Source organism: Cuculus canorus, chromosome 2 (assembly GCF_017976375.1).
Source record: "Cuculus canorus isolate bCucCan1 chromosome 2, bCucCan1.pri, whole genome shotgun sequence".
NCBI lineage: Eukaryota > Metazoa > Chordata > Aves > Cuculiformes > Cuculidae > Cuculus > Cuculus canorus.
Genome location: NC_071402.1, coordinates 19435494 through 19449046, shown reverse-complemented (window position 1 = coordinate 19449046; position 13553 = coordinate 19435494). Strand labels below are relative to the sequence as shown.

Below are 13553 nucleotides of genomic sequence, written 5' to 3'. Positions count from 1 at the left end.
TCGACTTACACTGTTGATATAAAATCAAGACTGAGTACTGAAGTGGCTAACACTATACAAACAGTGAACAGTGAACTATGCATTCAGGATCAATATCAGTTATACAACAGGTAAATCACAATATGTACACTTGTAAAATATTACCAAATACAAATTTCTAAATACCTTTCTATAACTTACCCCAGAGGTGATACATCCCTCAGCAGCTAAGAGCAGACTGACCTCTTCTGGATACAGAGATTTGCCAATGTGCTGATCTCTGCAACCTTCACTCCAATAATTTGCTGAACTATCTCCAGCAGTATCCCGGTCTTTCTTGCACTGGGGAGCCCAGCATGGGAGAAATCATCCACGTGTCTCACCAATGCTAAGCAGAGGAGCAGGACCACCTTCCGTGACCTGCTGGTAGTATTCTACTTGATGCATCCTGGGAGGCTGTTGGCTTTTGTCAAAGTTAAGAGTGACAAAGAACAATTTTAGTGATGTTTAAAAAGTTCTGATGGGGCTGGGCCACACTATCCCCAACTAAAAGCTGCCTGTAAGCATCTACAAATATACAAGATTTTTCAGACTGTCAGTCTGCACTGTAGTTTCTGCCACTGCATTTTCACTATTATTGCTTCCTATACTAGTGAATCAAGGTTAATACATTGCTCTAAGTGCTGCAGATACACCCTTCTATGCCATTTTTTCTAAATACTGGGTGTTTAAGCTAAAACGCTGCATTTTTAGCTGATGTTATTGATGACACATGATTCTTTCTGCTAAGCACGCTGTGGAATGGAAAAGGCAGAACAGATGTGAGGACAACATGTTTCTTGTCTTCAGTGTGATATTCTAAAGATAGCACAATAACATCCTTAAATTGGTGCTTAGTGATGACTGAGCTATTTTCCAAACTTGTGATAGTAAGTACATGGTGTAGCTTCATGTTTTAGTGTTGTAATGCCCTGAACTGTTTGTTGTTCAGTATTAATATTCTGGTTCTTCTGTCTGTACTAGCTGAAAGCAGAACTGGCCTTCATCTGCATTGCTACTCTCAGCACATAATGTGATAGATCACCTTGCTGCATAAACAATATGATTGACAAATACCCCATGGGAAACTTTGAATTTGAAATCAAGAGGTCTGAAAATAGAAGCCAAAGCAGCTACTGGATAAAGTCTCAGCCATGTTTCCCCATGGGCATTCATAGGAAACTTTATCTCCAGAGCTGGTGAAAGAAGTGAATCAACTGATATATTCTAGAACATTTCTCTCATTGTTTTGAGTCCTTCATAAAAAGCACAGGATACAATAAAAGCAGCCTTTCCCTAAAGAGAATCAATCAGCTATCTAACTGCATTTCCTTTCTCAGACAGAGATCAGACACTGCACAAAAAAGCACAAAAGACATTACAAAACAGCCTTTCCACAATGAAAGCTTCTTCCTTATTCTCTATAATTAGAATGACTTTTGAATGAGAAACAGCCTGTACAATTTGTGCAGCCTGAGAGACTTCCTGCTCCGAGGAGCTATGAAATAATAACCTAGAGTGGGTTGCATCAAACCTTCCCTTGAAGAATTAATTTTGTCTCCTGGACATCACCAGGAATTTTGAGATGTGTTCATAGAGTATTTGGGCAGAGGGAAACACTGTGATTACACAGTGATATCTATGTAACACAGACCCTGAGACTGAACTTCGAATTGTCATACCTAGGCAATTTCTGGTAAAGCAAGACACATTTTTGGTCTCCAGTGTTTTCCCTTGGCTTACTTCTGATGCTGTTGACAGTTGTATGTGCTGCCTTGGTCCCAAAACCAAATGCTCACAAATCAGAAGTCATTTCATGCTGAAATGCTACTCAGTTTGCAATGAGATTGGGGCCTTTTAAATTTTTGATTGCTGTATTATATTTAGACCATCATGTATAGGGAATGACAGGAAAACACAGGGCTGTTTCAAAACAACTATTATTCAATGTTTATTAAAAGCAAGCTATTTCACCCATTCACATATCCTCAAAGGCAGTTTAAGCTTTCTCTATACATAAATACCTTGTAAAATTTAATAATCCAGAGTTAACAGATGTTTCTTTTCAGTCAGTGTTGAATTAATGTCCATTGTGTATGATGTTTGCACTTAAATTGTGCAAAAGAAACATGAAAACAGATATTTTTTAATTTAAGCTACTAATTGAGTTATATGCATACAGTGGGAATGTCATAGACTAGGACAGTGAAATTACATTAAAAACCCCCTTTGTTTGCCAAAAATGACATTGGACCAATGCAGACGTGTAGCTGGAAACTTAGATTATTTTAGTTTTCTGCTTGTATTAATGTGTTAGACTAAGCATCCTGTCTAACAAGTGCTCATTTTTCCTTTGGAACAAAAGATTTTGACGATGGATTTTTCTAAAAAAGGGTCAGTAAAAATTATTAACTTTTTAAAAAAATCAAACCCACTTGGAATACCTGTGGGTTTTAATGGGAGATAGAGAAATGAGTGCCTTGTTATCTTTTACCACTTTTGTTTCTTCTGATACCCACTGGTGAATTTACTTGAGTGCAAATACTGCTTAGGTACACAAATAAGCTATGGGAATCAAAACACAAGGAGAAGGCATGGTTCAAACTAAGTTTGTAAATTACTTCTATTATGCAAAGGTTGTATTAGCTCCTGCAACTTATAGAACAATATTTAGAGCGCACTCTGAATTCTGGCACCCATTTCATGACTATTTTATACTTTACTGCAGATCTTGCATCTGCTTAATACTTTCACCTGTCTCCTGATACCCATCATGCAGCTGGTAGCCCTTTGCTTCTCTTCAGATGAGGAAATTCTCCCCACTGGCTCTAGGAGCCTCTTTTTCATCCAAATGAAGTAAAAGATAGTAATAAGGAAGGGGGTCAAATTAAGATTGTTATGGGAATGTCATCATAAATTTATTTAACATTTCACGCCCTTTGACTTCCCTTTTCACATTTTCTTAATGTCTTTAACTATTTTCTTGCAGTGCAAACACAAATATTATGGTTCCTTAAAATTCAAAACATCATGGCAATTTTGACTAAAACTTTATTATTATACATTAGCAAGACCATAAGATTCATATACAAATGTTTGCATCACTGTTTTACTTTGATGGACCTCATTATTTATGCTCTCATCCACTACCACCCAGTTCCAAAAGTAAGTTTGAGAACCCCTTGAGAGACTCCATATTACGAATTCTGCCTTTCGCATACAGTGGTTATCTCTGTCCAAGTAAGTAAAACTCCATCTGGGAAAACAAATATACTAATTAAAAAAGAGATGATTAATACTACATTTTTCAAGTAGTCTATTTGCTATACAAGACTAAGTAACTTAAAAGTCAAAACCAAAAATCATCTGCTCCACTGCTCCTTGTGCTTGCTCTCTCTCTACTTTTTAACCGTAACATGTCCATGACACTGCGTGCATATATGTCTCGCAAATTAACATTGATATTTGAGTCGCTGGATGAGTTCTTCATGAGTTTCTTTAATGCTTCACGCTGACGAAGAGCAGCTTCTTTTATCTTCAGTGTAAAGTAACAGGCAGAAAAACGGTCATTTATTATAGCAATTGGCAAAGCCAAAACCAGTATTCCTGATAGTATACACATAAAGGCCACTACCTTACCAATGGTAGTGTCTGGTCTAATGTCACCATAACCAACAGTTGTCATGGAAGTTGTTGCCCACCACCAAGCACCAGGTACGCTTGTAAAAGTTGTGCCTGGCACGCCTTGCTCAACAAAGTACTCCACAGTAGAAAATATAGAGATTCCTACAGAGAGGAAAAGCAGCAGAAGGCCAACCTCCTCGTAGCACTGTGCGATAGTCATCCCAAGAGACCGCAAGCCTGAAAGACAAGAAATGCTGTCAGTACGCTAATTCACATAGCTGCCATCATAACTTTGCAAAATATCTTTTATTTGAAAGTTATGGTTTTTTTTGACTGCTAGTAAACTTGCCTTAAGAAAAAGAGATGCTGCTTTCAACACTACTGATAAAATGTGATTTAAAGAAATAGATTAAAATGCTAGACTTAACCACTGAACCTCAAGCTGCACCAAGGCAGGTTCAGATTGACATTAGGAAAAACTTCTTCATGAAAGGGTTATCAGGCATTTTAACAGGCAGCCCAGAGAGGTGATAGAGTCACCATCCCTGGAGGTATTTAAAAGACAGGTAAATGAGTTGCTTAAGGATATGATTTAGTAGTAGATAGGTACGGGTAGACTTGATGATCTCAAAGGTCTTTTCCAGCCTAGGGATTCTATCATTTCCATTTCCTTAATATAGAGCATTAAAATTCTCATTATTTTTTGAATTACTTACACATATAATTTACAACTAACCAATACTGATTTAGTAATCAGCTATAACAGAAGATCCAGCAGAGTTTTTAATAAGTTATCTAAATAACCATGTAAGAATACAATAAAAACATCTGCTCCCTGCTTTCAGTGTGAATGTATTAAGTTCATATTTTCCAGCCATTATTCTCTTTTTCTCTTGGACCAAGTAAGCCTCAGTTACCAAATTTGTGTTCTCAGGTGGGTTCTCAGAGCCCAATTCAGTTACTCAGTAACTTTTTCTTTGCTAAGGATTGTTTTCAGTAGTTCTCACAGCCTCTCTTCTACCACTCTTTCCCCCTAAAACCTATCTATATTTGTAGACATCAAAATAAATACAGTATTCCAGCAACAGCTGCATTTGTGCCAAATCTGGAGATAGCAAAACTTTCCAATACAAACATGGAATTCTGTTAATTCACTGATGTACTGCATCAGTTCTATTGCCTGTGAGCTGCCCAGGAAGCACATGTTCAGTTGACCGCTCTCCATAACCCCCCACACCGCTTTTAAAGCTGCTGCCTGAAGGCTGGAATGTCTGACAAAGCTAGCAGTAAAGTACATCCAATAATAGTGCAATAGATAAATGTTGCACGCATAAACAAAGAAGGAAGATAACAGAGTACCAACTCAGCTGAGAGACACAGGAAAATTATCTTTTGAATCACAAGTGATTTTGGATTGTGGATTGTTTTTTAATACTGTTCTTTACAGATGTGCTATGTTTTCTTTAATAAATGAGAAAACCAAAATGCTTATGAATTACCCTTCATGGGGTACACTTCTAACTAAACCGGTGTTTGCAAAATAGCTTATTGGAGCTCTGCCTCTGCTTGCAGACTTCATCTGCTCATTAGAGTAACAAGTAGTTCAATTTCCTTTTCTTTCCTGTCTCAAACCACAATATGTTAAAATTTCTTGTCGCTTTTGGCTCTTTCTTTTTCCCTTCAGATCTAATGGGGTTTAAAGTTTTAGTTTATGTACAGTAAACACTGAAAGTACAAATTAAAGTTTGTATGGAGTGTTTCTTTTTCAATGTTTTCTTCTACCAACTCCAGTTAAGGACTTGCCCATATCCGGGTTTTGTATTACTGTAATGATCTGTTGGTTAGAATGTTTATTGCAATGGTATAGTTTAAATCTGCAACACAAGGGGAATATGATACATCAGTGTAATCTTTTCTCTGTTAACATGACTGCCTCCACATTTTGAAAATGAACTAAGATAAGCAGTGTAAAATCTGTGTGAGACAATTGCAAATATTCAGATCAAACTCTGAACTTCCACGGAAGTTGCTATCATCAATTGCCCTATAAAACATTCTACTGAACAAGGTAGAAGAATAAGTCCTTTCAGGTGACCTAAGAAGAAGGTACTCCAATTTAAAATTACCTCTGTCGCACTTCTTTTGAAAGTATAAATGAGTACTGTAAAAGCCAGTGTCTGCCCCTTATGATGAATCCTGAGAATACTACAGCTAAAACCCAGCGCAACTCTTGCATAAACCAGATCAAAATAAGGAGGAACAGGATAGTGACTGCTAACTCTTTGTATCACATTGATGACACCATCAGTGAAATATTTTGTCCACGGTTAATTATCCTGTCTGTTAGGAAATCTGATTTTTTTTAGCATTCTTAGTTCTATTACCCTCATCTAAAACTAATGTACTGAAACACTGCAGAAGGTGCAGAAGGCTGTAACAGAAATTATTCAGTATCTGGAAGAACAGAGCTCAGAACAGAGCTTCTTTAATTATCAAAATGAAACGGGTACTAAAGACTTATCTTGGTTATCATAAAGGAAAGAAATAACAAAAGAATCCTTTAAAGTCAAAGCAAAACAAAAACAAACCCAAAACAACAAACCCAAACAAAACCCCCAGAAACTACAACAAAGTGTCTGGACCTTGAAATGAAACAAAAAATATTCACATTAATTCAGTGAGGATACATAATTGTTTGAATGAATTATCAGTGAAACAAAGCTTCTTCACTCTTCATGCTGTCAGATGAAGTAAGAAGACATTTTTAGATGATTCTATGAATTAGGCAACTTACTGGAGTTCACAGCTCAGTCTAAGTGGGAATCAGCTGATGTATTCAAAAGAATAATATATTCTGCTATATTTATGGGAAGTTTTTTAAATGTTTCTGAGCCCTAGCACACAAACAAAGTAGGGCTGCTCTAGCACAGACACTTCAGCAAGTCTTACAACTTCCCATGACACCTCCTTGTTAGGAGCTGTAACAGCTTGTTTACTGGTGCTGCGGTGCTGTAAGAGGTGGCACGGGGCAGGCAAGCAGTCCCAGCCCTGGGGCCAGCAGGAGGAAGGGCAGGCATTTCTGCCACGCAGGTCGAATTCCAACTTTCTATTACTGAAAGGGACTTCAAAATACAAGGTGATGTTCTGGAGTTTCAGTTTACACACTACGTTTAAATCATTCTAAATTTTTGGCACTGAACTGAAGTTTTACTTTTTCATGTCTTCAGACACATCCCATCCTGACATACGCTATACCCTACTCTCAAACACGCGCCCTTTTCCATCACAAGAAAGATGCTCATATCCTACATCTCCTCAAGGAGTCAATCTGTAAGTGCTTCCTGTAAGGGAAGTGTTCACACAAAACAGAGCCCCAAAAGGAAGCCAACAGCTGAGGAGCATCTGAGAATGTAAGAAATGCAAGTCCATTTCTCACCTATTACTGAAGCCGCTCAAATCCATAATTTTGATCTCTCAGAAGAGTAGTCTCACCCTTTAACTACATATATTCTGGATAGAGGTACTACTGATTTGTCAGTGGATCTTTGATGTATAGCACTTCACATAATGACACACTCATGCCAGTCTACTCCAGATGTTTCCAAGCATCACATCCCTCTTATTAGCCAACTTCAGCTTTCAAAGGGGCAGAAATGATTCTTTCATTTCTTTTTCTGTCCCTTCCCCATGAAAAAAGGTAGTTGCCATTTCTTTAAATTGAAGATAAGAATGGGTATGTTTTTTCCTAACCCATGTCTGCACCTGACAGCAGAGCCAGGCTGCTGTGCTGATCCCAGCTTTGCTACAGGTCTGCCCAGCACCAGACGTTCTCCTGAGATTGTATTCACCCCTACTTGATGAAAAAAGCCTGCAGCCACAAATTTTCTCATCTCTTTTCTTCTGATCTCACATCTTTTCTTGCCACACAAAACAGGTGAGAAGTGCATATAGCTTTGTGTGGTCTGAGAGTCCAGGAGTCCGAAAGAAGCTTCACTGGCAGGTAGCTCTAAGCTACTAGATCCAAGGCAAGAAAGCATAATAGTTGTGAAGAGCCACCTCTGAACACTGAAATTTATCAGGACTGTCTAGGTATATGCAAGAAAGATGGCATCTATGGGGTATTTATGGGGTTCATTTTATATTAGGAGTTAAGGATGTGTTTGGAACCCCATGAATAAAACTTTCTTCTGCTACGTACCTCCAGTGGTCTGAAACAAAGCTTCAGATCTGTTAGTGTACATTTCTATTTTTATTTATTAAGGCTACGTTTCATCACAGCAGCAACATCTCCTTTGACAGAAGATCAAAACAGTGACTTTCTACATTTAAATCATACAGATTAGCCTTGGGTCTAAATGGGCAGCAACTCTGAAGTACCAAAGAAGCAAGCACAGTGAGGGCAATGCTGCTCTGGATTATTTAAACAGATAATGTATGTCATTTCTTGTATGTTGAGACTGGCGCCTTGGTTCCAGTAGGAAGATGACAGTTCACTTCCAATGAGGAGACTAGATTTTTATATAATTAGTTAACTTTTACCTAACACGGAATTGCTAATCTCAACATTAATGACACTAAATATTGTGATATAAACTGTGGTAGTATTTAAATGAATTTGAGAATAAATAGACACAAAAGTTTAGACCATCCCTGAAAGTTAATATAGCTGAAGTTAACAGTTATTTTACAAACATGAAACAAACATCTGTGATAGAAAGAACCACAGACCTGAGTTCTGTGCATTCATTCTGTAACAGTAAAACACAATAAACTGGAAGCTTTATAACTAGAATCAACATGCTTTTGAATCACTATTTTGTTATTCAGCACAAAAGTGCCTTGATGAGTTCTAGTCTATTTCTTATTTTCAAAATACAATTAGAGAGGAAGGCATTCACATTACAGCTACCATCAAAAGTGGGTAGCAGCCTTTCTTGCAAAAAAAAATCCCACCAAGCCCTGCAAAAACTGTAATGAAGCAAAACAAACTCATTGACTGAATTGTTACAAGCTTCCTTTCGACTGCTTTCTAAGGGACAGTTATGCATCAGTACAGGCATAATCTAGGGTAGGCGAGCAAGATTAAGATACGTCCCAAGCCACTGTGGCTATACTCAGGAGCATTAAAGTACCGTGCCATTAGTAGGCAGGTTCGCCACCCTTCAGTGGGAATGAAAATAGAGAGGTACATTCTACTGCTGTAAGCATACTGTAATGCCAGCTGAATTGGGGCCAGTTCACAAAGAGGTGGAAATGGAGAGGCATAAATCCTTTCCTGCTTTATGGCAGAAAATCCTGGAAGGGTAAGTTGAGTGCCATGTAAGAATGATTATCATTGTCTTCAGAACAGGCTAATATTGCATGACAGAGACAATAATTTACTTTTATGATGCAATTTTTCAAAGCTCTGAGTGTTGGCTGAACATTTTTCCCGCCAAATTCAACGCCATAGTCAGCACTGATTTAAGAGGGAAAATAATTAATTTTCAAAATGCCAGGCACTGGGCAACATCATGGCATAGTGAGGGTGTTGCGGGAGTACAGCTTTTATTCTTTCATATAACCAGGCATGCACATGTCATGAAGTGGCAATAAAAATGAGGGAAATGCAAAGGGAAACAGAACACCTTCCAATCATTTCTAGCTTCCTCTCATAAATTCCCACTGGAAAACGTTACCTTTCGTGCCTTCCTTTCAGCACTCAGAAAGAGTGAAGAAAAATGTTCTTAGAAATGCATTTCACCTTCCACTCTACCCCTGCTTGCTGTTCATCATCTGCTGATTTGTCAAGAGTGCTTGGACATGAAGAGCCCCACACCAATGGGTGAATGCTGACTGAGCCTGACACTGTTGTTCCGTGCTGCACCTAGGTCCAACTCAATAAGCAGCACCCAGCTGTGCTCCCCATATCACACAGATACTACAGTGTTCAATAGGGCCAGAGAGACCCTCAGCTCACCATCTGGTAAGATTCAGTTTCAACAGTTTTCTTGAAACATTCTCTACCATGGTTGTTCTCAGGATCTGTGATGTAGAGAAAATCATGATATATTTCTTTGCATATAGTTTTTAACAAAAAAGTTGTGACAGGTAATTGTAAGCTGTTATTAGCGAGCCTTTGATAATTCAAAAGGCATGGGTCAATAATCTGCTTCTTCCCCTGCTTCACCCCTAATAAAATCAACTCAAATATACGTTTGAAAATTTATGACACAGTAAATGACTGGTTCATGATTTACAGCATGCAATTCAGCGGCCTATTTTTGTAAATGCTCTACGCACACTGGCTTTATGAGGAGCTAAAATTTGTCAGAGAAGGTCCTTGCCACTCGATTATCAATGTCCAAAAGTAAGATTTTCACAAGCCATTACTGCTAACAGATTGGGTAAAATGTTAGGCAGAAATGCACACAAAATGGACTGTGCCCAGGGACAAGTGTTGCAGGCAGCAACACTGAGAAGTACCACTGCCATGGCTGAAAGTACCTGTTGAATGTCTTCCCAGCTTCAACATCCGCAGGGCTCTGAGCAGTCTAAGTACTTGGACAATGCGTCCCACATTTTCCAGTTCTTGGGAGCTCTCCCCGCCACACAGACTCTCCACCAGCAGGGTAATGTAGAAAGGCAAAATAGCAAGGAGGTCTATGATGTTTGCCACATTCCTTAGGAAGCGACACCGATCCCGAGCACACAGGAACCTCAGAACGAACTCCACAGTGAACCACGCAATGCACAGGTACTCTAGGGCATCCAGTAGTGGTGGTGCCAGCCAGCTTAGCTCTACTGAAATCAAAGCCATGTTGGCAATGGACACCACAACAAAAGCCATAGACAAAGTGCCAAAAGTCCTGGCTGCTGCAGAGGAGCCAGGCTTTTCCAAAACTTCCCAAAGTTTCTGTCTGACATTGGGACAGAGGCTACCAGAAAAGTCCTCTTCTTCATCTTGGGCATCCAGTTCTTCTGCATCTTTCTTGATGTCTAAGGCTTCACTCAGCTCCTTCCTCCTGAAGTACCTGCCCAGGAACCCCCAACAAAGAGATTTTTAATACCAACATGCATATGTTTTCCTTATACTCTACCACACATACAAATACATGTTAAAACATACCTTATGTGAGCTCAGAAACCCCTGATGTTAAGCATATGGTTCAAGATTTTATTAATTGAGACCTGTAGAATGTTTCCACTGATCTGATACTTCTATTCCCCCATTTCACATCACTGACAGTTTGTACATGCGGAGTCATTTTATTCTGATAGCATATTATTTATATGGATCATACTGACTACAATAGGATCTGCTGTATGACTAGAATGCATTCTTGTAACCAATCCTGGCACAACGAGATCCTCTGTTTCTATAGTGTCTTCAATTTTACTAATCATATTATATTTTTATTACATTGGTGTGTACCTGCAATACTAAAAGGGTAGGCGTAATAGAAGCCAGGCAGTTAATGGATCAAGTTCTGACCAATATGCACCAAGATGAAAATTTATCTTTCTTTAAACATATGGTTCTTACACAAAGTGCATAAGAATCTGTGCTGAGTAAAACTTACAGATTGTAAATGCATAGCTGAGTGTTTTGTTACAGCAAGAATGTATTTATAGAACAATTTCAAGGAACAAAAATATTCCTAAAGTACACAAAAAACCCTTTTCTTTCCTGTCTGCATTTCTTGACTGCTGCAAATCTCAAGCTTTATACAAAGGCACTACACAATTTTGCCTCTGAAGTACGGTTACTCCTGCATGTGCCGAAGAGGTCCGTAGCTTTCTGTACCACCGAAAAAGTAGGAGTTTTCAGTTATGCCTATCAGAGAAGGAAGACAGGGATGCAAACTAGTATCCAACTATCTCATCTGTACAACTAGACCATATTAGGGTAGGATAACTTAGGTACGGGTTTGGCATGGGGTTGCTTGTATTGTTTCTTTCTAATAATTGCAACATTATCCCTTTAGATAAATAGCAGTTATGCTCTTTTGAGAATTCATTTCTTCAATAGCAACTAACAAACCAGTAACACTAAAATGGTGGAAAAATAATCGAATTAACTGCAAATAATATTAACAGAAATGCCCTGGGGTGGTTCAGCCAAAACCCACCTCATTCCTAAGCTGCCAGTTACTATTTGTCTCCAGTGAGCCATGTTCCTGCTGCTGCCCCCTCCCTGTAAGCTGCTACATCCATGTGCCATGCTTTCCACCGGCTCCTCCTGGAGCCATGCCACCTACACTTAGCTTGACAGGCGACCACCCCCCTTCTGCCTCTTCAGCTTGGATCTGGAAATCCTCCAAAATAGAAAGCGTGGGGTGGGGAGGCTCCAAACTCTCCCAGCAGCATGCCTGACTCTACACCCAATCGCTCTAACTAGGATAATCCCAAACTGGATGACTGAAAAGACAAGTAAGTCTCCTTTCACAACCTGTTTCATCTCCGGCATTGTTCCTTGTAAACATTTTGAGCTTCCAGGGCCAGTCCACAGCTGGTACAAGACAACCCAGACCCTGCTCCTGTTAAGGTCTCACTGTCTTACCCCCACTGCCAACCTGATCTTCAGCAAAGATCAGTAATAACCTGACCCACCACATTTCCCATTTCCTTACACCCATCCACACCTCGAGCAGGATTCAGGGCTGAACTCAGCCAACCTTGAGCACACTTCTCCCAGTGCTCTGCTACCTCACCTACTCCACTGCTGGATCTCTCACCTGAGCGTTCCTGCACGCAAGCCACTGCCCATCTCAGCCAGCCCATAATCTTGCACACCATGCCTTCAAACAACTCACCGATCTCTGCAGCAGGAATCGATGCTGAGCTCATCCAGTCCCCAGTACTGGATCTCTTGAAGGAAGGAGAGCGCACAAAGCTGCTCCATCACGTGCAGCCTCCCGGTCTGGTAGTAATTCAGGATATAGTGAAATGCCTGTGAGCTCCGATCGAAGAAATATTCATTCTCCACGAGGTCGGCATCATCACAAAGCTCAAGGAGGCCAGAGGCCACATCCCGGGCAGCAGAGACCACCACGGCCAGTTTGCCGAGACGGGTGTCAGGGTAGCACGACAAAGTTTGCTGGGACATCACGAAGCGGCTGCCTCCTACATTGATAGTAAAGCGGTCCAAGGAGGGAATGCCCTTCTGGAGCAGGGGTCCCTGCTCTTCCTCACTCGAGAAAACACTGGAGTCCAGGGAGCCCAGGGACGTGCTGCTCTCTGGTTCCTCCAGGGACGCTTGGGAAGAAAGAGACATGCAGCAGGGAGGCGACTTCATCCTGTAGCTGCCAGCAGCAGCCCACACGCTCCCGATCGAAAACACAACAAAGCCGCAGAGAAGACTGCCCCGCCGGAGGGGGGGGGGCGGCCGGGACAGACCACAATCGTGTCACTTGGCTTCGGCTACCGCCCGAGCGACGCCTCCGCCAGAGGGGGCCGGGCGGGGGCCGCACCCCCGGCCCTGCCCGCACCTGGAGCCGCCTCCAGCCCCGGGGAGCGCCCGGCACCGCCCGCTCCGCGCCCAGCGGGGCCGCAGCGGCTCCCGGAGCCCTCGGGGCGGGCAGGAGGGGCTGCGCCGCCCCCGCGATCGCACCTCGATGGAGCGGGGCGGGCGCTGCCTCCGGGGAGAAACCAGAGAAACCAGACCCGCAAACTTCTCCCAACAGAGTTCACAGGACGATCTTGAAGCCGCCCCCCCTCCGCCCCCCCGTTAATGTACGTACCCCCCCCACCTGTTCCTAAATAGATAATGTGTAGCCGCTTATGCTACTCCCACGACCACGAGTCTGAAGTCACTCAAGAAAAACGGTGTTTGTAAAGGCCACTCGATGTACGTGAAAGAGTCTTATTTTAACTTAGATGCAGTCAGCCCATCTTCTAAAATACTCTAGATTATCTTTGGCATCTTCCCG

At 41.1% G+C, this 13553-nt stretch overlaps 1 protein-coding gene across 1 annotated transcript; it reads right to left on the bottom strand.

Annotated features, from left to right (window-relative positions):
* Positions 1-1956: 1956 nt before the first annotated feature.
* On the bottom strand, positions 1957-13206 carry KCNV1 (potassium voltage-gated channel modifier subfamily V member 1). Its single transcript, XM_009562035.2, has 3 exons — positions 12438-13206; positions 10129-10655; positions 1957-3879 (listed from the first exon to the last, which is right to left on the bottom strand). The coding sequence occupies exons 1-3, from the start codon at positions 12917-12919 to the stop codon at positions 3368-3370; spliced, it is 1521 nt and encodes a 506-aa protein (XP_009560330.2). The 5' UTR covers positions 12920-13206; the 3' UTR covers positions 1957-3367.
* Between the last annotated feature and the right edge of the window lie 347 nt (positions 13207-13553).